Source organism: Asterias rubens, chromosome 12, assembly GCF_902459465.1.
Source record: "Asterias rubens chromosome 12, eAstRub1.3, whole genome shotgun sequence".
NCBI lineage: Eukaryota > Metazoa > Echinodermata > Asteroidea > Forcipulatida > Asteriidae > Asterias > Asterias rubens.
The window spans coordinates 5,196,388-5,224,221 of record NC_047073.1 but is presented as its reverse complement, the minus strand read 5'-3'; the positions used below and the strand labels follow the sequence as shown (position 1 = coordinate 5,224,221).

Sequence of the window (27,834 nt, the reverse complement as noted above, 5' to 3'; positions counted from 1 at the left end):
CCCCCCTCTCTCTCTTCTGTCACTGGTAAGTTATTGTCACCAATCACGCGTGTGACAGGATATAAAAGCAATAGCATTGTATGGGTAGTCAAAGCATTTCAAAGTCGCCCCATCACAGTGTCACTACAACGGGAACCGGTGATTTTTTACTCTACTTCTTCTTCTGTTTTTTAGTGCATCTTTCGTCGAAGTCCGTACCTCATCAAAGTTAATCGCCCACATAGTGTAAAACACCACCACACACACAATCCACACGGTAAGTGTTCTTTTAATTTTGAAACAAAATAACTGAAATGTAATTTCTATGGATATTCTTCAAGTTTGCGGATTTTTGCGCAACTATACCGTCCGAATTTTTTTCACGTATGGGCAGATTCAGAGATTGAAGTTTTCCTTATTTAGTTTGAGGCAACTGACATCACAATATTGAAGTCTGCTTGTCCGGTATAGAGCAGGCGAAAATGACCAGATCAATCTTATAATTAGCAACAAGGGGAACTGATCAGCTGGGTAAAAAGCTAACTAATTTTGTGCTGCACAAACACAAATTTACTAGACTGGGACTTTGTCCTAACAATGCGGTGTCTCTATTTCGTCAGTCATTTTTCGGGGTGTCATCCATACAATCATTATTTGCCTTGCGCGGATCACACCAAAGATTAATCTTGTTACAATAAACTACTCTATGATTTTCTAATAAATACACGTAGCCAAGTGAACTGAATTATTTGCTTTCAAACGGCTCATGGTTTATGGTACTCGCCGAGAAGACACCATCAAAACGTGTATCTTAAAGGCAGTGGACACTATTGGTAATTACTCAAAATAATGATTAGCATAAAACCTTTCTTGGTGACAAGTATAAATGGGGAGAGGTTGATGGTGTAAAACATTGTGAGAAACGGCTCCCTCTGAAGTGCCATAGTTTTGAGAAAGAAGTAATTTCGAGACCTCAGATTTAGAACTTGAGGTCTCGAAATCAACCATCAAAACGCACACAACTTCGTGTGACAAGGGTCTTTTTTTTTCATTATTATCTCGCAACTTCGATGACCGATTGAGCTCAAAATTTCACAGGTCAGTTATTTTATGCATATGTTGAGATACACCAACTGTGAAGGCTAGTCTTTGACAGTTACCAATAGTGTACACTGCCATTAACTTTATCTCCACAGAACAGCACCCGCGGCTTTAAGTGGAAATTTTACGGGTACCGTAAATTGATCGCACGCAAAAACTTGATGCTATTTGAGAATTGGTCTTAATGTTTCTAAAAAGCTAAGTGCAGATCAAAATGGTGGCGGGAGTAAAACATCTTTACGAGCTAAGCCTCTAAGTATACGTGCCGGGTCAGGGGTGGTTTCAATTTATGTTTGAATCGAAATGATTTTGTTAGGATGGTCGATCAAATGCTGATGAATAATATTGGACTAGCGTGTAATGGTGACAGAAACACTTCCAGATACGCCTGGCTTAAAGTTACACTTTCCTTGAGTAAGCCCTCTAGGTTGAAATCAAAACGTTGCTGAACGTTCAAAGTTGTATGCTTTTCTTGCAGTATTTAAGGTAAAATGCAGCATTTAAGGTTAAATGCTGGTCCGTGTGAGACGGGGACCATGGCGAACACAGTATTGGCAGCTTCCTAAATAACATTTTCGCTTAGAGTCCTATATTAGTATGGGTATTTGGTACGACACAAAACACAAATTCCACAGACATACATTAAACTTCCACGGTTTAAAGGCAATGATGATTGAAAGCTTCCATGAATCAAATATTCCTTGCGGAGGTGCTGCAGTTTTGGATAAATAAGTAAAGAAATTTCAAGAAAACAATTTTCGTCTCAGGAGGAGACGAAACTTATTTCAGCACGTACAATGAATTTACGCGATTCTCCTGAAAAATATTGCTTTATGATTTTCAACCAACTTGACAACCATTGAAGAAGTCTACTTGCACCCAGTCATACAATTTTGCTTTCCGAACCACTCATTCAATTATTTTATTTAGTCATTAATTAATCCACAGACGTCTTCATTTTACCTGAATAAATATCACTTTACTGTTGGATCTATAATGAATGTACCACTACCGCACAAGACAAGACAATTGAAATCAGTGTTTAGGGAAACATGCTCTAGATTTCTTACCATCTCTTGACCGTTTCCCGGGATGAAAGAACACAGAAAGAAAAGTATAAGCAGCTTTCTAAATCCACAAATTGTTTTTTTTCTAATGGAGCACCTTTAAAAGGGCACGTTTGCGGGTTTTTTTTCTTTTTATTTTTTTTACCGTTCGATTGTTTTAACCGTTTACCAATGTACACAATAAAACATAAAACTAACAAGGTGAACAAATTCATTTCAAAAAATTATAACGTTTTTGAGATATCGCGGAAAATCCGGAATGGTTACGTCAACGTTGGAAGAACAATCCGTAAACACAATCTGAGAAACGTACATGACAGTTACGTTTCTTAGATTGAAACGTTTGGGAGAAAAGAAATTGTATTTTCTGTGCTAAGTGAAATGATTCACTTAAAATGCTTTATAACTATCGAAAGCTGTGGTACTTCTTTTCGAGTAAGTTTTTGTTTACATTAATTTATAGAGTAATTTACTCAACGTAAACCTTGCATTGTTACACTAGATCTTAACTTAAGATCTTAATTTTATTAATTGAAAAAGAACAGAATTGTACATCTTCCGTTGGTTTTGTACCCCCCCCCCCCGTATTTCTGAATGTATATATTACAAATTGCCCTGGGCACCACTCGTCAAGAAATTCTGTCGATTCCGGACAATGCTTTAATTAAACGATACTGTTCATATTACGCCAAGGAGATACTACAGAGACCGACGTTAAACAAATGTTTAAGGAAACCCGCTGCTTGATTAAAGAATGTTAACGCGTTGTTGTTGTTGTTTTCCCAACTTTTTGTAAATATTTATAGTGCTGTGCTCATTAAACAAAATTCAACCGAGAAGAATTTCACTGGCAAATCCGACCAGACAAACGCCGGCCTCGGTTACTTGATTATCTTGTTTGTATTTAGAACATTTTATTAATTTTTTTTTTCTGACTAATTATCAGTATTGTTAGAATTTGTTAACGGAGGTAGCTAATTAAACGATTTCTGGACAGTCATGGATACAAATTATGTCTTTTGTGTGTTCAAGGAGAGAAGGGAAGTTAACAATATCAAGGAGAAAGGGGAAACACGGATTGCCATGTGCCACTTGTAAACATGCGTCTATTGTTCCTACTCCATGCACATTGATTATAACATAAAAAAGTACTGGGACAGTTTTGCGTCCGTCCAAATTAGAAACACCTGATGTCTAGTTATTGTTATTTTTAGCTTAAGGTTGTAATGTTGGAATGATGCAACAACAATACACTGATGCTACTTCTAGAAATAAGGTTCATTTGGTTTAACAACTCTCGTGAGAGCCCTGTATCTTGTTGAGGAAATTGTTCTTAAAGTTAAGTGGAAAGGGAATCTGCCACAAACAATTAATGGACTTTTTTATTTTGAAAGGAAGACTAATGAAAAGGGAATTTGCTTTCAGATGATTTTTTATTTCGGTTTACTTTTTTTCTTTTCCTTTCAGTGGATACAAACACGTGTACTTATATAAAAACGAGACTTTTTTATGCAAAGACACTTGCTTTCAGGTGATTTTGTATTTAAGTTAACTTTTTCTTTGCTCAATACTTGCTGTAGTTGCAGTTCTTTACAAAAAGTCACATCCCTTTGGTAAAAAATCAAATCAATTTCTTCTTCGATTCGAAGCAATATTTAGGTATCGACTACACTCCATCGGAAGTTTTTCTAAATTTGCTTCGGTATTAATTGAATTCAGCCGGTTCATTCAAAGAGCCTACTGGCTTCCTACTCAATCTCATATACCGCGAAACCAAATAGACGAAAAAAGAAAAGAAAAAGACGAAGAAGTAGAAGAAAAAGTAGAGGAAGAAAAAAACAACAGCCCGGACAGGCGAGTACCCGATCGTCTTATTATTGATGGTGTGTAACCCAACCCTAACATCTTCATCAGTATTACGGTAACTTGTCCAGTATTCCATGTATTATGTTGATTTATCTACACTCTACCCACCTGTCATCAAACAGGGCGTGGTCTAAGGGCATTTTTCATCAAAAACAGCGACAGTTTACATAAAGATTAGTTCGACACTTTGCGAAATAAACAGGCTGGACTTGTGAAATAGCAAAAAAATGAAGGAATGTATCAAAGGGCATATTTTGTGTATTCTACAATTATTTTATTTTTTGCTGGCGGGAAAAACGGTTGAGGCACGCACCCATGAATCTGCAGACCTAGATTTGAAAGCCCCTTAAGCGCTTCTAATCCAGTTACACTTCTTGCTCGATGCGATTGTCATCTCAAATGCGGGTGTCAGTGGGTTTGGGGTTTTGCGTCGAGCAAACCAATTACCATAGATGAGGAAAGGGCAAACCAGCCGTTTGTTTCGGCGAGTACGCGGGTTGCTTTAGCGAAGATACAGGGTTGATCTTCACATCTGCAGCTGTCTTGTTTGGGGAATAATATGACTCAATTCTCGCCCGCATCAATGTTGCGAGAGGTAAATCATTGCTCGCAGTAGTCGGATTTTGGTGTGCGGAACAAGCATTTTGAGAAAATAAGGGGAAATAAATTGAAGCATTTTAGAGTGCATTTGGGTCGGATTGCGAGAGTGCATGATTGGAACAGTTGAGTGAGGGGGTCGTGGTCTTTTAGCGCCGGCATTTATTACCCAGTGGGTTTGCCATCCTAGTGTTATCATCTAACCTACTCTCATTTAAGACGATGGGTTGTGAAGACAAGTGTTAAAGGTGTGAGTGCATTCCGATTTTCAATTTCCACCCACTTGGGTTTGTACCATGTCCCGAAACAGTTGGTCAGTTTTTTTTCTTTTAATAGAGTGGTGTCCTCTCATACTTCATACTTGAGAGATTGTCCCGTTTCGATTTCACATCCTACGAACGGATCTCGTCTAAGAATAGAGTGTTCGTATATGACAACATGTGTTTTGCACGTCTGATGTCCTTCCCACGCCTACAAATGACAATCATCCGCGGTGGGGACGTTCATCTTACTAGGGGCATAGAGTAAGGAGGGGTAAGGGGCTTTAAGGGGGTGCAAGGCGGGTGGAGGGGGCGGTTGTGTGTGGGTAAGTCATTGTTTATCCGTAAGAATAATGTTTAAAAAGGGTTTTCCGTTAGGGTATAAGCAGATGGTGTGCAAACTAATTGCGTTTCAGGAAACTGAGTCTGAAAGTATGTCTAATTAGGAAGGTCATTATCTGTGTGGGGTGGGGGTTATTTGGGGATAGCTATTTAACAAGAAAGATGAAACACGCACGCCATATTTTATTTTTCCAGAGCCGTGTCATGACGTTCTTTTACTCGGACACAATATATTGTGTGCTTGGCATGTAAGAGGGAGTTAAACTATTCAAAGATAAACCAAAATTTGAAAGCTTAAAAGCTTCCAAATATTCTTTAAACAAAAAAACAAAGCAGGAATATTTCCGCAGAACAAATCAGACACATACTCTCTCCACTAAAAAAGGAGACTGTGTTTCCCATGTGGAAAGTAAATCAGTGATGACTCTGTTTGAGAACTCAATTTAGTCTGCTAACTCCATTTTCCCCCGTAGAGATATCGAAAACCTTAAACAACATCTGAAATCTACCCGTCACTTTCGATCGCCATCTCCACAGTCTCCGTGTTGATGCAGGTATGGTTGTTTCCTTGGCACTATCACTGGGGAAAAAACCCGCGAATATTTTTCATTTCTAAAGGCCCGGGTAATATCACACACCGCACAAATAAGATTTCAAAGACAACTCGACACCGTCAAGAATTTGTTTTAATCAAATAAGTTTCATGTTGAAAAGGTAGAGAATGGTTTATTTCGATAGTGAGGATAAAAAACATACGGACTTCTCAACATTTTAATTCTTCTAGCTCATGTCACGGGATGATTGCTATTACACTATTTTGAGCCAACCTTTTTGTAAGTGAACGCCTTATAGTTCATGTTTCTGGATCATGGAACACAAATTTTCATTTAAGATTCGTGTCGAGGGAACAAAAGTTTCCTGTTGAGGGACTGCAATAGACTAAAAAGAGAGGGAAAAAAGAGTTGGTTGTGGCAACTAATAACAATAGTAAACTCATTGGCGTCCATGTTTTGGATCATCAGTGAAGACATATATTTTCATTTCAGTTTCTTGTCGAGGGACTGCAAGAGACCATGGATTGTTGGAACTAATAATAGTAATAGCATTTTTGAACCAACTTTGTTTTAAGTACACGCCTTACCGTCCATGTTTCTAGATCAGAGAACACACATTTTCAGTAAGTACCTTGGCGTGAGACTGCAAGAGACTAAAACGAAGGAAAGCAAATGGGTTGTGGCAACTATTAACGATAGTATTTTACCGCCATTGTTCTTGATCAGGGAATACATGTTTATTGAAGTTTCTTGTCGAGGGACCGTATTAAGAGACTTTTTAAAGTAACTCTTTACCCTCCATGTTTCTAGATCAGGGAGCACAAATTGTCATTGCAGTTTCTGGTAGAGAGACTGCAGGAGATTAGAGAGAGGGACAAAGAGTGGGTAGTGGCAACTAATAACACAGCACAGCACCAACATACATACTGAGCCTGATATTATCTTCATGCCATTATAGCTCAGATCATGACACCTTCCATGTTCACATTCCATGAACACGCCAATATAGAGAGCCCGGTCCTTCTCATACGGCCCATCACTATGGCTCGAACTCCCCCAGATCTCCGACAAGTCACTATCTTATACCAGCTTTAAAAATCATCTAAAAACTTGTTTTGTGCTTAAATCTATGTAACTCATTGTAGTCCCACTGCTTCTGCACCTCTCCTGCACCTATACTACGCGTGGAGTGTCTTTCAGACTGACATTACAAAGGGCCACCGTTATTAGTTGTGTGCCAGAAGACGGGCCGCTGCTGGCGGACGCAAGTTAGGACATTTTTACATCACCTGTCACTCTGGGTTTTCTGCTTCTCATTTCGCTTCGGTCAGAACGGGTTTCGCCAACACATGTAATTGACATGGGTTTTACAGCGCAATAAAGCGTAGTGAGTTGTGATTGGATGCTGATGTGTTTTGACGGATGGCGAGAATACACGTTGTCCTGCATGTTGTCTCGCTTCTAAGTTTTAGAGCATGTTTTTTTTTTGTTTTTTTTACTTACGACTAATACGTATAAGTACCCATTTTGTGAATTCGTGCTTAAGTCTTGGGCTCTGTCTGTCTGTTCTACAAGTAAGCAACCGGTTAATTAAGTTGTCCAATTACTCTGCTTATGAATTTTGTTTAAAATCGCGTTTTCCTACACTTCTAAGACAAATACGCTGTAGAATCATTACATACAGTTTGAGTGATCAGGGCAAGGTTGCTTATTCGCAAGATTTTTTTACATCATAGACTGGTCCGCTGACTCAAACGAATTACCACATTGATTGACGCGTACACGAACGAGTCTTGGTCTACCATGTAAGAAATTTAAAATATATTAACACGCCTGGCTCCACTCTGCAAATATTCATTGACAAGCACCTAAAATGGTGAAATAGGCTTTCTAAACCGTCTGGAAGACGGTTATCACCATCTGGAAGACGGTTATCTTTCGGTATAAGACTAGGAAGAGATGAGCACTGCAAGTAATGGCAGGGCTTTACTTTAACGTCCCAAATGGACTCTTGCGCTTATAAAGCCAGGAGTAACCCGAAAGCGCACATTTTCCAGATGACCATCACAACCTGAGCTACACACCCACAGTTGTTTCGAGCCACAAGTAGCAATCGTTTAGTCCCAACGCGTTATAACGAAACTTGAGAATCGTTTGTTGCAGCATAACGATTTATTCGGCTGTGAGAGTTCGCAATGATCAACGCATTTGATTATGCGGGGGAAGTTGTAACGAATTGCAGCCGGGAAAACTAAACTACGACTTCATCGAAAACAGATGTTTTTGAAGCTATTTTGCTAGTCAGTATGTTGATTAGGAAGACATTTCTATTTGATTATTTGATTATGTATCGCTGTTCTTCGTGGCTTATTTATCAGAACATATGTTCCGGTGTGCGTCAAATCCGGGTCATTTTTGAGTCAATTTGACCATTCTGTGTCAGACTGACTCAAAACCACTTAATTTCCATGGGAAATAAAGGACTGCATTATCCTTTGACTCAATATAGAGTAATTTTGACCCGTTTTCGGCGTCAGACCGAACCCCATTGGGTGAAATCTTGTCAGTGACGTTGTCATTTCAGATCATGGAATTCAAAAAGTGAAACTAAAGAGTAAAAACACCCTTTTTTTTATAAGGTTTAGAAGTAATAATTGCTGGCAAACTCTTAATTTTTAACCGAACTTACTTTTAGCGATGTCATAATTACAATGATCTGGAATTTCACGGCGGCCACGACGGCCATTGCCGTGTGGTGCTTCAAATGGTCGTGATGCCCCTATTGGCAATGAGATAATTATTACGGCTACTTTTGCCGTGTCCTTGCCCCACGCAGCCATATTTCACTTTTTGCTCCGTCGAAGAGGCCACTGCATATTAAACTATATTGAATATAATTACACCAATTCACTAGTGACATCATAGAGCGATGGAGTACTTCGAATTATGGAGTACTTCGCGATTTATTGCACCGTGAAAGATTATCCAATGACTTCCGGCTTTGAATGAACAAAATTGAAATCATAAAATGCACCAGGAGAGATGCATCTCAAATCAAACCGAAATGTGCATTTATATTCCTTCTTAATAATCTTCATAATTCATGTAAAAAAATAAGTTGTAATAATATTTATTATAATATTGAATATTATTAGTATTGTTTTCATTGGTATTATCATTTTCTTCGTTTACCAATACAGATGCAGTCGTCAACAGTAGTTACCTTGGCAACGTGTCTGATCATCGCCACAATTGTAACAGAGTCAGGTATGCATTTCATTTCTTAAAAAGTTGTAAATTCAATATTCTGATGGGAGAATTTTATTGACTGTTCTTAAAACCGAAGTGAGGAATCGGGGCTTTGGTGTGACTTGTAACAATGCTTTAAGATGCACCACATGGAGGTGAAGTTTAAAAGGGACTTCAAGGTCAAATTCGTTGTTTTTGCTGTTTAAGCTTTACTCATTTTCCATATAAAAAGTCCTTATACAACTGGAAATTATAATACAATTCTCTACCACCCTCACCTCTGAGGCACTGGGCAACTTAGGTAGACCAGTATTGTCACTTGGTGTATCCACACATGCACAAAATAGCACATCTGGGCAAAATTTGTACTCAATTGGTCGTCGAATTTGCAAAAGAATAATAAAAGAAAAAACACTCTTGGTGCACAAATACGTGCTATCAGATGCCTAAGGTTTCAGGTCTGAAGTATTTAAACATTTGAGTAATAAATCAACTCTTTCTTAAAAACTACGTAACTTCAGAGGGAGCCGTTTCTCACAATGTTTTTATCAACAGCTCTCCATTGCTTGTTACCAAGTAAGTTTTTATGCTAACAATTATTTAACAATAACAATAGCGTCATGTGCCTTTAAATTAAACTTAACTGTCACTTCAACTTGCTTAGTAACCCTCCTGTGGGCGGAAACAGACACCGTTAAAAAGCGGTACTTTCTTGGGCAACTTAACAATATTGCATCCCGACACTCGGAAGACTGTCTTTCCTGCGCGATGTCCTCCCTCGCCCTTCTATTTATTTTCCCCGAAGGAGTTTTGCAATTCGAAACTTTTATCGCAGTAGTTATGTACGCTAAAATTTGAGAAAATATATGTAAGGGTGTCCACGCCTGGCGGAATTGATATGCAGCAAACAATTAAAAATGCATTTTTGCTAAATTTTAGAAAATAAAATATATTTCAAACCTTCTTCAGAAAAACAAAAAAAATTATGAAACGATGGAAGTCCAATTAGAAATTAACGAAGTAACTAAGTGAAACATTACATAAACAATCTGGAGTCATCATGGTTAACCCTTTTTTTTACTTTCGTTTGAATACAACCTATACATAGAGTTATAATGTCATAGAGTTTGGCGTGGTTCGAACCGGGGTCCTAGAGGTTGAAAGTGGGGAAAAGAAACGTTACGCCAGAACAACCACCCGACTGATGTGATGAAGGCCTTCACAAATAATCAATTATCTGAGCCAGCAAACATACATAATGAGTATCTCTTTAAAAGTTGACTTTCATTTTTGAAGATCAGTGCAGCTGTTCTAGGTCACGTAGACAAACAGACCCGAGTTGAAAACCACACAAGAAACGGAGACACGAAAACATGCGAAAATGTTGATCTGCACAATGTGTTATTTACAAGAACCAAAACTCAAGGAAAAAACAACAGATTTGTAGAGAAAGAAAAACCAAAGAGAAGAAAACAAATCTTGAACTCTCCTGGGAAATATTCTTCTTCACAAGGACGCTTAAGTTTGTGCAGTGGCCTTCCGTATGCATCGCCACTCTTATCGGCTTAGCTTAGAGGAAACACAAAAATCAGCCTACAAGACGGGAAGCTTCTTAAGACCATCTGCGATTTCTTCCACCTTCTTCTTTAAGACGTTATTGTTCCTATAGCATCTTGCCTACGTCATACCTCTAATGACTGTTGGATACTGAGATGTAGAAGATGCGACAGAACAAATTGTAACCCTTTTTATTACTCACATTTTGTTTATTTAACTTTTTCTACATATTAACAAGTTCTCGCTTTTTTTGTGTGAGTATGTTCCAATACTACTCAAAAGATGAAAAAAATGAAGACATTTATGTTTTATATGGGTTAAAACAAGGATTTATAATAGCCCAAATCTGTCCGCTAAATTTTGCACTTCTTTTGCAATGATATCCCTTCAGAAAAACCTCCTCTCTCACACTAATTCCCTTTAAGTCAAAGATGTCCGCCTGAATTCATCCGAATAAGTTGATAAAAGTCTGTTCACATCGTTTTGTAGAACCCTCAAAGCATTACTTCAAACTGCAGAACAAATCCACGTTGCACCAAAAGATCAGATTTTATTTCAATAGGAAAGTTGCTGATACTTTTTGCATAGTTTTATTTTGTTCAAAAACAGAAGAGTCTGAGGATCTTAAAAAAACTTTAAACACACACTAAAAGGAGTGTAAAAAAAACAGTATGGCCGTACAATTCTCAATACGTATCTTACATTTCCATATTTATGTCTCCGGATTAATATTTCAAAATCATTGCAATATATTGGGTGTTTGTACGTACCAAACTGAAAGAAGAATCATTACGCTAATACGCTTCCTCCTATAGCAAAGTGTGGGAAGATTTTTGGCGGGAATGCGACCGGGATGATGTCGTCTGCGCCATTGAGGCAGCAGGGCAGGTGCGTTCTAAAACTGGCTCACTTATCAGATGGTTCCACTTGAAACAAAAGATTGGTTTCAGATCACAAACTTAAAGGCTGCTTACAGTTAATGAAAAAGGTTGACAAGCCTTCAGATAAGTCCCTAAACCGATATGTTGATGGTATATTAGATCATGGTACCGTCTGCACATAAGTATAAGGTCATTGGCGCAATTTGTTAGGGTTTTAAAAACATGCTTTTGCATAACTATTTCAGAGCTTCTGGTTATTAGGTTTGTTTGATGAAGAGTGGTCTTCGAAGCATTTTGTTTTGCCAAAAGTTTAATAGTCTCTTGTGTGGTTTTATTGTTTACGCATTTTTCATAATATATGTTGACTTGGTCGGTCTCTATTACTACTATTGTTACCATTAAGGCATCACATTGTGCTTACACTAGCAGCAATTTTCTTTGCAAGCAAAACCAATAATGTAATGTTCCTATAAGCTTGACGTTAACGCGCACATTCTCAAAGAGACCTATGTCATTAACATACTTTCAGGAGTATGACATTAATTTTCAGTGTAAAGTTATTGCATTGAAAGAGTGTTGTGACGACGTATTCAAAAGTTGTTGTTTGTCATACTACATTATTTTTCTTTTTTATTGTGACGTCATGCTAATGCTCCAGGTTTCCAATACGTCATTGCATACTTTTAGAAATGGGACATTATTTTCAGTGCATAACGTTGCTGCAAGTAAATAGGGGGCCACACACAGGGTGTTAACCGCCAACAAAATACATATTGATTCCTTACATGCATTCTTCAATTACCATGTTTCTGATTTAGATAATTTTTGTTGACGACGTATTTCAATTGGTTCCAATCCTTCATGTTTCTTTATTCCTATGTGAGGTAGTGTTACAACCCCTTTAAGATTCCCCCTGTGGTATATAGGTGCATACTAACAGCCTATTACGCTGTTAGAACGTGTCAGTTGGTATTTCACACGTAAACGTACGTCGGATATACCGTATCGTATGGCACGCCGTTGGCCGACTATAAACCCTGACGGGGCAACAATAAAAAGTGCGTTCGCTTCATATAGCAGATGAGATAATGTGGATATGGTAAGACGCCGAGTATCTGACGGGGGGGGGGGGGCGGTTGACGAAAAGGCAAGCTAGATATTGGGAGATTGAGTGGGGGAAGTAAACCGCATCTTAATCCTGGCCGTTATCAATTTAAAAAAGGACCATCTGCCTGTGATGAGTTGAGATTGTTTATTCACGAGGTGGCTTTCGTAAACTGACCGTAGTGCTGGTGTTGTTGTGTAACGTTAATCCTTTTTATTGTTGCGTTATGATTTAATTTTGTAAAGCTCTTATTTGTCTCATTTACCCTCCTCCCACGTCATGTTGAGTAGATTTTAAAATGAAAGTTTTTTGACCGCAATTTTTCTTGTCCTGTGAATAACAGAGACTTTATCTTCAATAGTGCAGGGATTTGGGTAAAGAGAAAAACGATAGGACTACCCGTTATCAAGTTCGCAATGTTGCACTGATATCTAGGCCTACTCTTCTTCAGTGGTATTTGCCATGGTTTTCCCCGAAAGTAAAACCATGCCCGAACCAAGCGGCTTAGGCTACGGCCATAGCCACAGTCGAAGCCGGACACGCTCTCGAATTACGCTTGTTGGGCTGATGACGTCACCCGCGGTTGCTGTCTGCTGCCGCGATCGCCATTTTGTGTTTGAAATTATTGCGAGTTAAAGTTATGGTGTTCGTGTGATTGCCGCATCGCCTAAAATGTGTACTGTCAGCACACGAGGACAATGACTCAAAAATGGCGCAAAGATGATTTGGGTCAGTAGACAGTCTTTACGGTAATTAGTCTTCCATAAACCCCATCCTGATAAAGAAACACCGTCGCCGATTTTCTAGTTTTATATTGCTCTTCATCGAAACACCGTCGCCGATTTTCTAGTTGTATATTGCTCTTCATCGAAACACCGTCGCCGATTTTCTAGTTGTATATTGCTCTTCATCCGAAACACCGTCGCTGATTTTCTAGTTTTATATTGCTCTTCATCATACACTTTTTGATATTAGTCACATTGTATCAAACCAACTTTAACATAGATGTGAAAACTTCATCAAAGATGATCACGTTTTTTTTAGAAAAAGCTACGGGAATTGGTGATTTTGTGCCGTCCATGCGTGCTTATGTCGCGGTTGAGGCAGTGGAAGTACTCAAACGTGATTTTGAACTGTTTTCAATTGGTGATTTTGGTTTTGACGGTATTTGAAAATTCTCCTTGTGGATTCATACTCCGGTGTGAACTATAATCAGTGAACTTTCACAGATTGAACCTGTCAATTATTGCCTGTACTATTTTTCTTTGAGTAGGTATAGCTTACTTTGTTATTTATTTCTAAGCTCCAATAGAAACAGAATAATCATATCGCCCGTGTCCTGTTGAGATATCAAAAAGGTAATAGAATCAATCTTGTGAAATTGTAAGCGAACGAAAGGCCAAGGGCCCTTATTTTGTATATATCGCAACAAGAAATACGAATGTCACATTGATACAGAAAGCATTGCCGGAAGTAGCTAAGGAAGGCACAAGGACGTGTAGTCTTCACTTCAAGACGCCTCAAAACGTCACGTCAAAAGGTTATTGGAGACCTTCGTGTCATTTGTTGGAGCTGCATCAAGGTACGAGTGAGTCCAGACCGCATAGAGTCTACCCCTCTCACTCCAGCGATACTCAATCGGAAATCCTGCTGTGCGTTGTCTGAGGCTTTTACGAGTGGGTTCCATGTACCCTCTTAAGATCCTAAAAAGGCCAGGCGAATCTGACTCGGCAGGCTCACTACATTCTTGGCCAATAATTAGGTCGAAGCCTTCAACCAAACTAATTTTTTAATTTCATTGTGTGTGTTGTGGCGATTTATTAAAATAATCCCAAGAAGAAAAGCAGTTGGCGTGCTTTTATCGTCCGTCAAAATCGCCCGCACGTTGCGTGTCTCAGTCCATCATTGAGACACCACACTGATTATTTGCCAATTTTTGCGCGCACTGACACAGACTGGGGATTTTTCCCGCAAAACAAAAAAACGGGGAAAGGCAAGAAATGAGACGTTTAATGCGTTTAAGCCCGGGGGATCTGGACTATTATGGAAAGTAATTTGTCACTTAGGGGTGATGATTAATAATGAAGACCCTGATGTATTTAGGATGATGAAGAACAGTAAAATATAAGTATCCCCAGAGGGGAATATCAAATTGGATCTTCTTTTTTATCGACTTTTTTTTCTTTCTATTTTTCTACTTTCTTTTTTTCGATTTTTTTGCCTCTAGAGTTATATTTATGCGATAATATCACACAACAGAGTATAATAAATAGAAAGCAACACAATTTGTAACACATATAGAAAAGGGAATTATAACGGGTGAAATTGAATCTTTTCACATGAAATTATTACTGTTTTGAAACTGTTCAGCGGCGTTTAAAGGTAGTGGACACGATTGGTAATTACTCAAAGTAGTTATTAGCATAAAACCTTACTTGGTAACGAGTAATGAGGAAAGGTTGATAGTATGAAACATTGTGAGAAACGGCTCCCTCCGAAGTGACGTAGTTTTCGAGAAAAAAGGTAGTTTTCCATAAATTTGATTTCGAGACCTCTACTTTAGAATTCAAGCATCTGAAAGCACACACCTTTGTGTGACAAGTTTTTTTTTTCTTCATAATTATCTCGCAACTCCGACGACCAATCCAGCTCAAATTTTCACAGGTTTGTTATTTTATGCATATGTTGATATACACCAAGGGAGAAGACTGGTCTTTGACATTACCAATAGTGTCTAGTGTCTTTAAAAGAACACGTTGCCTTGGATCGGACGAGTTTGTAACCCTTTTTTTTACAAAATGCATATGGTTGGAAAGATGTTTTATAGGTAGAATACAATGATCCACACAAGTTTGCCTCGAAATTGCGTGGTTTTCCTTTTACTGTGCGAACTAACACGGTCGGCCATTTATATGGGAGTCAAAAATTTGACTCCCATAAATGGCCGACCGTGTTAGTCGACGAGGTAAAAGGAAAACCGTGCAATTTCGAGGCATGTTTGTGTGGATCATTGTATTCTACTTTTACAACATCTTTCTACCCATATGCATTTTATAAAATAACGGTTACAAACGTCTTCTAAAGACCAACTCGACCGATCCAAGGCAACGTGTTCCTTTAAGCAACACAAATGTTTGGAAATAAACACATATAGGCCCGTTAATAAATAAATACACAATAGAATAAATAAAGGTACTGCAAATTTAAAAATAATGAAATAGATATGAAGGTATGAAAATTGTTTTTGTTTTTTTACAATAAATGTTTGGCTCGAATAAAATGTTCTGCAGGAAACAATGCCGGGAATTTTCCAGATTTGCATTAATTGGGACAATACAACGTCGATGTTTGATTAATCAGAAGGTGTTGGTAATTTAAAAACGGAAGAATGTTCCTGCGAAAATATCGACAACAGTGGATATAAATTTTGTTTTAGGAGCATGTACGATCGTAAACAACAAAGATGGTGGCCCTTCCGGGCGTTGCAGTCGGTCTCTCCAGGTTCCCTAATTCTACTCCTCGGAAATTATGACATTCCGCTGACATTAAAAATGCAAGTGTTCTTGACGTCGGCGCTACTGGCCCCCTTAGCGTCTTCATGCAATTATGATGTGCTGCGTTAATTCAACGGTCACAATGAAGTGCGATCCACGCTGGTTTGACCGAACCGCGTCCGGCGAACATTGCAGAGTCAATTTTGCCAAAAAGCCACTAATTCGGAAGCACTGCTTCCGTTTGTGTGTTCGAAGAGGAACACTTAAACTACGTCTCACCCCGCGGACGCTTTTGTTTTTGCATCTGTAATACATCTGGCCCCCAGCACGGTCATTTTAATAAATATATGAAAGTGATAAAAAGCTTGTAAACGGATGCCCCGAAACCATGCAGATAGTTACCAAGAAGTGAGTTGGATTGAAAAAGAAAGAAACCAAACTGCACTTAAAATCAGATTTATACAAGGCGCGGGAGTTAGGCCTAAGTACTTTCTTGCGTCATTTTCAACCAATAATCATGCCATATAAAAACCGTATTCCATTTCAAACAGTCGACTGCCATTTCTAATATATGTTTTGGTGTAAACCTTATTAGTATTACGACCCATCATAACCATTGCGAACCGTTTCGTTCTATCAATTTTTGTTTGCTAATATATACTTTGGTATAATGGAGACCTTGGGATGCAAGGTGGCATCAGACTAGACCAGATACAAGAGGAACAAAAGGGTGAAAGACTAATGTTGAAAACCATTTACAATATCCCATTACAACTCTGGAAATGTCCTATCCCAAGAGTCGATGAAATACGATTGGGGGGGGGGGGGGGGGGCACTCCTCTAGTCAATTCCCATACGTTTTATTGCGTGTAACTCTACCGGGTGTAAGCACAGAAAGTCGCAGTAAAAAAGCAAATCCGTGAAAATGGGCACAGGTTCCCCCAAAGTAATGATCGCCCATGTGCGAGTTATGCTCGCTCTTTTATCTAGAGAGACATGTGTCGTAAATGGTTGAACCTCATATTGATAACGCTGTCGCACCCAATGTCACATTCCTCTCGTCATTTCACTGTAGTCAATATTGCATCTCGGATTCCTAACCCAGCTCTGGCTAGGGTTAACCCAAACCTTTTCATCACTTTCTAGCTCAATATTAATGTTCACATTCGTAATAGTGAATGTCTCACGTGTGACAGAGGATGACAGTGCCACAATTTAAAGGCACTGGACGCTATTATTGGTACTTATCTCAAAGTAAATGTTAGCATAAAAACTTACTTGGTGAACGAGCAATGGAGTGCTGATGAAAGTATAAAGCATTGTGAGAAATGGCTCCCTCTGAAGTTACAGTTTTGTAGGAAAAGGACATTTCTCACTCGAAAAGTAACAGACTTCAGCGGGAGCCTTTTATTATGCAACTGAAAGCACTCAAAGAAATACAAAAAGTGTCCTTTTCTTTCATTTATTATCCTTGCAAATTCGATGACCAACTTAGCCCAAGTATCAAAGGTTTGTTATTTTATGCATTTGTTGTGTGAGAACACTGGTCTTTGACAAGGACCAACGTGTCCTGTGCCTCTAAGCGAAATCATCATGTCCATGAAATTAGTAAAAAAAAAATAATAATAATAAGCATTGTGGAAAATATTGTTTGACGATGCAAAAGCATAACAACTGACTAAATGTAATAAAATAATTTTGATTATTGCCAAAGTGTAACTTTGCTTTTCTTGTTTTCCTCCTCCAGCCAGCGCATTAGCCTTCCAAGGTTCTCAAGACAGAGCGAAAAGATGTAAGTAAACCAACTTTTCCTCAACTCCATTCGAAACAAGATTTGTAAAATTTTCGACGTGGGGCCATAATTACCATTTATTGTTGGCTTCTTCTTCTCTCCCCCTGGAAAAAAAAGCTTGCGAGATTGTCTTCGAACCACCCGGGGCTGCGTGTCAAACACAGACAGCATTTAGCTACCTCTTCAGTCGATTGCATTAGCTCCCTACAGTCTTCTCCCCTCGTTACCACATGTGTTTTTAGTTCCACGCAATATATACATATGCTGGACTCCATTAAGAGAAGAAAAAAAAACCCCGATTGATAAAGTGTCGGTGTTCATCTCAGCTGATGTTCCTCGCTATCTTCTTTGTGTTTGTGGGGTACCCGGGCCCTTTTTACTTTAGCGGCGTTATTTTACATTACGTTTTCGAAACTGCTGCTATCTAGTCAAGATAGCACACTAACACGATATGACAGGACACCTCGTGGCGATGTGTAACTTGAACCCCAGAACGTTACCATCGTATCCAGGATTATTATTTCAGTTTATATCATACAGTCAAGACGGCATATTATATATTATTTTGGTTTGGTGGTAGAGGGGGTTATGGGGTTAGATCTCATTCATGAGTATAAGCTTTTGTTACTTCAAGAAGGAGAATAATTCGGGCTGTAAATCAAGGCAATTTGGGGGTAAGATGGAGAGACTTGAATTGGGAACTTAAATCTTATCAAATACTCATTTTGATTTGGTTGTGCTCCAAGATGACACATAATTTGTACGAATACACAGTTTCGATTTCAGCTATCAACTAGTGGTGTTCAGTTAATGACAGGCGGGTCCGTGGATGACGACAGGTTTTTAAAAACAACGTATTGCTATTTCCTATGGGTAGGGTGGGTGGTGACATTTATGTTCTAATGTTTACCTAGTTCTGAGCATGCGCAGTATCAGAGAATAAAGGATTTACCAAGCAGGTTTGCTGCCACCTAGCGTCTCCAAAAGTCCTCCAATCTCAAAGATTTAAGATCTTATAATGCGCAAATATATTCTTCTGAAGAAAGCGAAAGGCACGAGAGCAGTTTAATTTTGTTTAAATAATGATCATTACGCACACATGGAAATTGGCAACAATACGTTTTGCATGCGGAACAATTGGCTCAAAATATCTAAGATATAGGGACACAAAATTAAATGTCAATAAATCATTTTAACCCGCAACTTTTTTTTTTCGTTTCACAGTGTTCTGGGTGGACAAAAAGAGTGTGAATGAAGGTAAGATGATCAATTCCACAGAAGCTAACTTCAATGGGTGGGGCGAGGGAGAGTCAGGGTGGAACACTATAGATGACCAAAATTTGACAGTGTACATGTATCACTGCACTTTGTATAACTTAAAGGCACTGGACACTTTGGTAACTGTCAAAGACCAGTATTCTCACTTGGTGTATCCCAACGTTATGCATAAAACAAAAACGTGAATATTTTGATTAAACTGGTCATCGAAAACCATAATCTTATTGCACAAATTTTTGATATTAATAGTTTTTAGTAAGAAAGTACAATTTTTCTCAAAAACGTTGTACTTAATAGATGGAGCCATTTCTTACGATCTTTTTATATTATCTAAAGCTCTCCATTGGTCTTTACCAAGTTACTCTAAATACAAACAATTATTTTAAGTGATTACAAACAGTGCCTTTAAACGCGATAACTTGTGGCGTAACTTGTACCAGACTTTGTAGTGTATGCAAAAAGAATAACTACCTAGCGATTGCCTAAAGAGATAGTTACGACCGATAACCCAATTTAACCTAAAGGCTACTTTTACTGCCATCAACCAGTTTACCTGCGAGCGTTTAATGAATTTTGATGTTTTCAAGACCTCTCTTAAGTTAGCTCATTGCAGTTCCGAGAAAACCCCGAATGATGTTTGTAATAGTAAGGCAGGTAGTGGGTGGGAGTGTTCCTGTGTTGATACAAGCAAGGAATTGATCACTTAGTCAGAATGTGTCATAAGAAAGATATTTGGCGATAGGGCCAACAAATAATATTTGTTATAACACCCAAGCAGATCCTTGACATTTGATTGGAGGATTGTCCGTCACGTGATAGCAAATAAAAGTACCATTGCACGCTGAGTCACTCACCGTGCTTTTTCGTTCCATCCGAAAAGTACCATTGCACGCTGGCACGCTGCCAGCGTGCAATGGTACTTTTCGGATGGAACGAAAAAGCTGAGTAAAAACATCACTGCGTGCGCGTGTCTTTGGTAACGCAGCAGGTGTTACTGCAAGAAGGCATAGTAAAATTACTAGCATTCGGCTTCTACAGTTGAAATTGTTTGTTTTGAAAGTTGTATCTTTCAATCAAAATGACAAAGTTCTACTTGGATGTTATATAAAACAAATAATGAATGTTTTTCATTCGTGCAATGGTGCGAATATGTTCATTCGTTGAAAGCTGGAATGTTCCATTCAACTCGGCTCCGCCTCGTTGAATAGAACATTCCATCTTTCAACTCATGAACATATTCGCACCATTGCACTCATAAACATTCATTATGTGTATATTATTTGAACAATAATAGTGTAGTTTAACACGCATTCATAAATACCTCAGACAGTTTCGCTATTCCTATAGGTGGAGAGCGCGTCACGTGGGTGTGTAAAAACCTTTGTTTATGACCGGTAAAAAGTGTTATTTCATGGGCGTGACACGCGGCCTTGCACCTGTGCTTATAAGACAGTTTCTTCATTCCTATTGGTCTAGAGCAACGACTGAAGTTGTGCCACATCTGGCGCGACGCACAGCATTCCCTTATAAGGAGTTGTTTACCCGAGGGCGGCGGAGGGCTTTACCATTTTATAGCTGGAGGGGTGTGGTGTTGAAAGAAATCATTAATAATTTAACAATTAAAATGTTTGCATTTATTTTACTTTTTGACCAAAAAGTTATGATGTTTTTGACGGAAAAGCTATTTATGAATAGGAATCAATGTGTGTTGAATCAGTTTTCAACTAGTGGTTTAAACCCGCCGAGGCCTGGTTCTTGATAATTTACCTTGACTTCGTCTCGGTAAAATTATCAAGAACCAGGCCTCGTTGGGATTAAACCACTAGTTGAAAACCTCTTCACCACACATTGATTCCCTTTATATAGCAGCCATTTTGAAAAATGCTTGTTGTTCTACCTGGGTGTTTTCCTTTAAAATTCGAATCTGTGATGGCCCTCTATAGCCAAATAATATCTTTCACATGACAAACTCAGACTGTGTCCCAGATTACATGCTTGTTCTCTAACTTGGTGCCATTTCTATGCATGCTTGCTTACTGACTGTGTTCTAACTAGTTCCATGTTTGTATCACAAATGCACAATTCTCACTGCTCCCCCCTCACGTTGTGAGAAAAGGTTCCCCCTGGAGTAACGTAGTTTTTTAGAAAGGGGTAATTTCTCACTCAAATATAAAAGGACTTCAGGCCTGAAACCTTTTATAGGTATCTGAAATTAAAGTTGTGCAACAAAAGTGTTTTGTTCTTTCGTTATTCTCTTGCAACTTCGATGATCAATATTGAGTCCAAATTTTCACAGATTTGTTATTGTATGCATATGATGGGATACGCCAAGTGAGAATACTGGTCTTTGACAACTACAAAAGGTGTCCGGTGCCTTTAAGAATGACACTGTTTTGAGTTGTTGGGTTCCTATATCAACCCCGATTCCAAAAGCATGCATTATGACTATCTGTGTAGAAACCAAGGTGCATGGACACGCACTGGGATACCACGGCTAGATTTGAATAAACGATTTTTTTGCACATGGTGTCGAATTCGGAGCCACATTGAAATTCCGATGCATGGTCGTTTGAAATCTGATGTGCGCGTCGTATCAAAATACGCCTCCTCGTTTAACTTTGAATAATATTCCCGTCTAATTTTTGGTGAATTTCATGGAGCAATAACATAAATCTAGAATATTTTTCATAACCCAGTTTTTTTCTATACACTTTCATTATATTGATTCTGGTTTCGAAGCCAATGACTCCCAGAAAAGCGTTCTTAATCACTAAAGCCAAGAGGTACATAAGGTGCCATATAAGTGGATTTTATATTGAGAACCCAACGGAGAGAAGACAAGGAAGAAAATTTCTGTTTTCGATGTGGATGGGAAGGTTTGATTCCAGAAAACACGCAATACCGGGGACTGTGTAGACCCAAATCATATAGTGTCAGCAGTGGGATTAAAACCGAGGTCCTAGAGGTAAAAGGTGAGGGAGGATACCACATGCCAACCCGACCAACCTTCACAAATTTTAAATCGCTGCTAATCTTTTCTATACTCAAATTGCTAACACATGGAGGAAAACACATGATTTTCATTCTGCAAGTTGAATATACCGTACAAATTTTCCAAAGATCGATTATTTTCTTTTCTGAAATTATATACCGAAATGCTTTATTTTGTATCTTCGTAATTCTTACAGAGCTCTTTACATTGACTTGCCACAATGAAATAATAAATTAAAGACACTGGCAACGTTGGTAATTGTCAAAGACCAGTCTTCTCACTGGGTGTATCTCAACATTCTCAAAAGGCTTCAAGCCTGAAATATTTTATTATTTGAGTTTAAAATTATCTCTCTAAAAAAACACGTTACTTCAAAGGGAGCCGTTTCTCACATGTTTATTTTTACTATCAAAAGCTCTCCAATGCGCTTTACCAAGTAAGTTTTTATGCTAACAGTTATTTTGAGCAATGGTCAATAGTGTTCAGTGCCTTTAAAACAAATGCAAACATTGTCTAAAGGGTAAGTGCTCAATTAAACCTTCCCATTCTCCATGAAACCCAATCCTTGGGCTATGCAAACCAGATTACGCTGTCCAGGATAATAATAATAATAATATACCTACCTTCCTAGTTGACCAACTGTGAAAATTTCATTACTTTAAACTCCATTCGGGATAGGCGTGGGTTGTGTTGCATCGATCCATAGATCGGCACAAACGAAGCTATGGAGGCTCACCATGGCCCAATGTCATGGCTCTGCTTACCGCCGAATTCTACGCTTACGATCATGATTCCCCGCTTACGTGCAAGCGCCAAATTTCTGCGCTAGCCTTGTAAGTGTAGAATGCCTAGTAACGCGGAGTACGCACGTGAAATACGCTTGCCGTAAGCACATAATTCCCTGCTTCCGTAAGCGCCGATTCTGTGCTTGCGGTAAGCAGAGCCATGAAACTTGGCCCATGTGTGTTGGGGAGTTATGATAACTTTATTAATCATTTTGTTTTGTCATTTCACAGATACAACAGTTTGCGTCAGAGCTTCTTCAGCGGACGATATAGCTGGTAGGTTAAAAGTAATTTTGTTGTTGAACAAACTCGTTTTTCTCAATAACATCAAATTGGCCCAACCTTGACAAATCGATTCGGATCATATAGGCATGACCCAATTGGAGACTTTTTGGACGCTTGGTGGCAGCAGATTTATCGGGTAAAATCCATTGTTGTCGGTCATGTGCGCACGCTCAGAACTACGTAAACAATGGAAATATACCTGGTAAGTCTGCTGCCACCTAGCGTCCCAAAGTCTCCCATTAAGTCCACGGACCTGGTATCACATTGAACCATATTTGTGGGTCATTTGGGCGCATATTCCGGGTCAGTGACCCTGAAATGGGTCAGGCCCCCTGAGAACCAATTCAACTCATGTAAATTCAATAAGACGTTTATTCCATAACCGGATTAAATCTAAAAGTAATTTTGTTGTTAGAGTGTAACTAGCCAATTCAAAGCTCTTCAAATGTGCTTTGAATTAGAAAAAACAGCAGTCACCGAGAAAAATAGAAATACATTATTGTTCAAAAATAGCATGTAAAGCACGTTCCTAAAAAAGAGACGCAGAGCTCTCGAACAGCCGATCACGTGCCACATTCCCTATTTTGAATTCCAAACCACAAACCTTCACCCTAAACACGCGAATAGATATTGTCAGAGAGAAGGGAAGAAAAAAACTCGTTGGTGTAATTTCCAATTGACTCCACTCGTGTGTCCTCCCTGACCGCATCAGAATCCGGGGCCACCCATTCTTAAAAAAACAGTCCCCTTGCCATCAAGGACTGTATAGGAGTCAAGAGGGGTCTTAATGGAGCGAAACATGCTACGCCCCCCCCCCCCCAATCCCATCGTTACTTCAGGTCGTGTGCCAGTTTTACTGGAATAACCACTTGACACACTAGAAGAGGAAGGGTTAGGGATCAGGAAGGGCAAGTGGGAATTGATGTATTCGTAGAGAAAAGAGGAAAGACAAACTTCCCTCTGCATACAGCAGATACTTTTTTCTATGGCTCTGCAGATGAGGAGGGCATTGCCTTGTGATTCAAAAATAGCTCAACTCTCGGTCGTCAAATACAAATCACGTAGGGTAGCCTTACTGTTATTACAGTGTAAAACATGGCCCTGTGTGACTTGTCGTGGCTGGGCAATGCAAATGCTGAGCGCTGGTGTATTTATGATTAGCAGAGTGGGGTTTGAGTACTAGCCCGGGGCCCAATTTTAAAGAGCTGCTTTCCTGCTTAAGCAGAAAATAATGCTTATCAAACAGGATACCAGTCATACATTGTACAGGTGACACCGTATTTTGGCTGGGAACCTTATGCTGTTGGTAAACATTGTTGTGTTGAGCTGGTATTTCTGATCAGCAGGGGAATCAAGTCCTGGGCCCAACTTCAAAGCTGCTTAAGCAGAAAATATTGCTCAAACTTTGTTGTTGCTTTGCAAAAATGAGCAGGACAAAATGGTATTTTGACTGGTTTCTGGTATAAGGCACTGTTGTTAAAGCTACGTTATGTGCTGGATCAGCTCTTTAGGACATTGGGGCCTGATCATAGCCTGGTGTATTTTTTTTTGCGAAAAATACTTTACCATAATTGCTAGTCCTTCGGATGACTTTAATCCGTAGGTCCCGTTAACAAGGATCAGTAGTGCATTTTTAGAGAACACAATCTTTGACCATTCCTGAGCCTGTTTGGCTGTTCAGCGTTTCGTTTGCAAACTTAAAAAAACTCGTGAAAACTGCAAGTTTGAACTTTTTTTTCTCTTCTTCTACAATGTACAATGATTTATTTATTCATATTAAATTCATTCATCTTGTTAATTGATTCTTGTATTCATTCATCCATCAGAGTGTTTCATCACGGAGTGCATTAAACATCAGATCAACTGCGAGATGATCTGCGGAAGTGACAGCGAACCGTGCCATTCTCTTTGCAAAGCCAAGAAGTCCGATTGCGCCATCAACTGCCTAGAAAGGGAACAACAATCCATGAGCCAATGAGGACAGCCGACCTATCAGCAGATGGCTACAAAGTGAACAGGCTGTACAATTCTGACCAATAAAAATCCTCGACCCACTAAAACCTCAATGTCTTGACCTGACCTTTGACCGGAAAATGATTTTTCCTTCCATTGTTTTTCCGGGTGGGTTGGAAACAAATCTTCTTGTTTTTTTTGTTGTTGAATCCAGACTGATAATTAATTTATCAATCCTTGAACGAACTTGATTTCTTTCTTTTTTGAAAATGTTGTTGTTTAATCAAATGGTTTATAAAACAACACATCAAGAAGGAGATAACACAATAATTAAATATCTACGAATAAGCAACATAGTTTTAATTACTTTAAAATACTAGTTTCTTTGATTTAACAACACGTTTTAAAGGGAATGCTAACTATCTGACCGAATCAGAATCAATTACAAAATGTTCAGAAGTTTATATTACAGACTTGAATATACAAAAATATGTATTTTTTTTCTCCACGTAAAATCCTCGTGGATTTATGTTTGAAGAAGACTCGTCTAATTTTAAAACAATATTGATATAAACATTTATTGTAAATATAATTGTTGAATAATGCACAGGAAAAGTCAACATTGTGAAAGTAAGGCAGTTTTTAAGTGATCGTTTATGCAAATAAGACAGGAGTAGTACACACCGGAATTAAACAACTTGGTTCCGAGATTCACATTTTAGAAGCTTGTGATGAAAATAGCGCCGCCAACAGACAGAGAGAGTAGAAACAAAAAAGACAAAAAGCGGGTCAGAGTTCTTAAAAATTATTTTGTATATATCCAAGAGGTTGAAGTGAAGCATCATTAGACCTTATGCGCATGACGTCACTTGAGAAGGGCGCCATCTCGCGTAGAGATTAAAATGAGGTTCTTGTTAATATTGACCTGTACAAGTCCGTACGCTATTGTTTCACCATCGGTTTACCTCTAAAGATGGCGGTTGGATGACGTCAGTGCATCAGGTCTATTGATATGATATTACTAAAATATCAACCATTGATTGTCGGTTTAAAACAATAAAAAAGCCGATACACCATGGAGATACACAAAGCTACTTTAGGACGCTTTATATTTACTTAGCCGAGAACCGGCATAAATATAATATGGCATATTTTTTGCCGGAAAGACAAGATATTGTTAAATAAAGCTTTAATGCTATGCCAAAGAAACGTATACGCCAAACACTCTCATAATTGAGTCCCTGCAGCACCTTGTTCGCAAACCATAACGGGTGATGATACCATCATGGCCGCCTGGAGGCGCCCTGCAAAAAAACATTGGAAAAAAACATTTACACAACCGTCTCAAATTGTTGGGGAATAAAACTCATCGACCAACGCATTTTTTAAGCACCCTACTTTTTTGCACTATTTAAATAAGCTTACATACACGTTGCATGTACTATGAACATTGTTGCCAGTTGTTTTTTAAACAGGTTAACTGAATGCAAACTATTGGGACGAACAGAGGGTGTACATTGGATGCAACATTGAAGCCACTAGGTCGCCATGTTTAAACTCTGCTCAGCAGGAGCACATTACAACTGTGCTAATAATAATCGGGAATTATATCTCCAGTAAATATCATTTACACGTACAGTTGAGTGGTAAAAATAATGGCGACTCAACGTGGCTTCACTCAGTTTGTGATCTTGGTAACCCCTCCACTAATAGTCGGTATGGGGTTGTGATTATTACACTGTAATTACTGTTAATTATTTAATGATAGACTTATTTAATTAGGCCTATACATCAAATCAAAACATATTTGCTGGATTTTGTCAATCATAGACGAGAAGTTATGGCAAAACTCGGTCAGATAAACAGATTACTTGTTCGATCACAATCTAAGTTGACCATTGACTTTTCCACACCACAACAACCACATTAGTAAACGGCCAAAATGACATTCCTTTCCGTAAAGCCGTGAATTTAAAGCATTTTCGGCTCACTCGCAATAGTGGAATACCTGTTCATTACGTAACTTGCCTCTTTTAAAAATGTGCAAGTTGTCTCACGAGTCAATTTGCATAACAATTGGAGGCAATCATTTTGCACTACACGCCATCGCACACGAAATATTTTCAGCCAGAGTCTTGAAACTGGAAATGTGGATGTTATTTTCTTCTTGGAGAGTGCATGGGACTGGTTTGCCTGTAAATAACCCGTGTGGAGTAGATGCTCACTGTTAGTAGAGTTGCGTTGAAGGTAAAAATGTAAAAGTAGACACTAATTTGCACAATTTATTTATGACTATAGATTTGAATAAAATGTACTGTTATTCCCAATTACATTATTGACAATGTAAACAGAATCTGACCATTTTCGTGTTCACTGTGTGGGAACACCTCTCTGTTATTCAATTTAACATTTATTTCTAAATTAATTAATACCACTAATTAGACTGAGCTCCTTTTAACAGTGAGTATTAGCTCAATTTTGAGGGAGGATACATTACGTACTTTCTTTGATTTGCGAAATAAAAATGAGACCTATTGTTAAAAAAGTATTTAAAAAAAAACAATTTGCCTTCGAGGTTGATGTCAGTTTAAAATCGTAGTTGATTCCCCCTGTTTTACATCAGTTACTTAAATTACATACGAATCGTAAATAATATTGTGTTTTACAATAAAATTATGCTGTAGCTATTCAAAATGA

The 27,834-nt window shown here is 38.6% G+C and overlaps 1 protein-coding gene across 1 annotated transcript; it reads left to right on the top strand.

The window, feature by feature from the left end:
* On the top strand, positions 1–27,834 carry LOC117297967. Its single transcript, XM_033781167.1, has 6 exons — positions 1–256; positions 8,967–9,033; positions 17,800–17,844; positions 19,069–19,101; positions 23,131–23,175; positions 25,011–27,834. Exons 2-6 carry the CDS (start codon positions 8,967–8,969, stop codon positions 25,160–25,162), a joined length of 342 nt encoding a protein of 113 aa, XP_033637058.1. The 5' UTR covers positions 1–256; the 3' UTR covers positions 25,163–27,834.

Bases quoted from the DNA above. Each gene is read 5' to 3' on its own strand.
- LOC117297967 (XM_033781167.1), top strand. From the start codon at position 8,967: ATGCAGTCGTCAACAGTAGTTACCTTGGCAACGTGTCTGATCATCGCC. The intron at 17,845-19,068 runs GTAAGTAAACCA...TTCGTTTCACAG, and splicing joins TCAAGACAGAGCGAAAAGAT to TGTTCTGGGTGGACAAAAAG. The intron at 23,176-25,010 runs GTAGGTTAAAAG...TTCATCCATCAG, and splicing joins TTCAGCGGACGATATAGCTG to AGTGTTTCATCACGGAGTGC.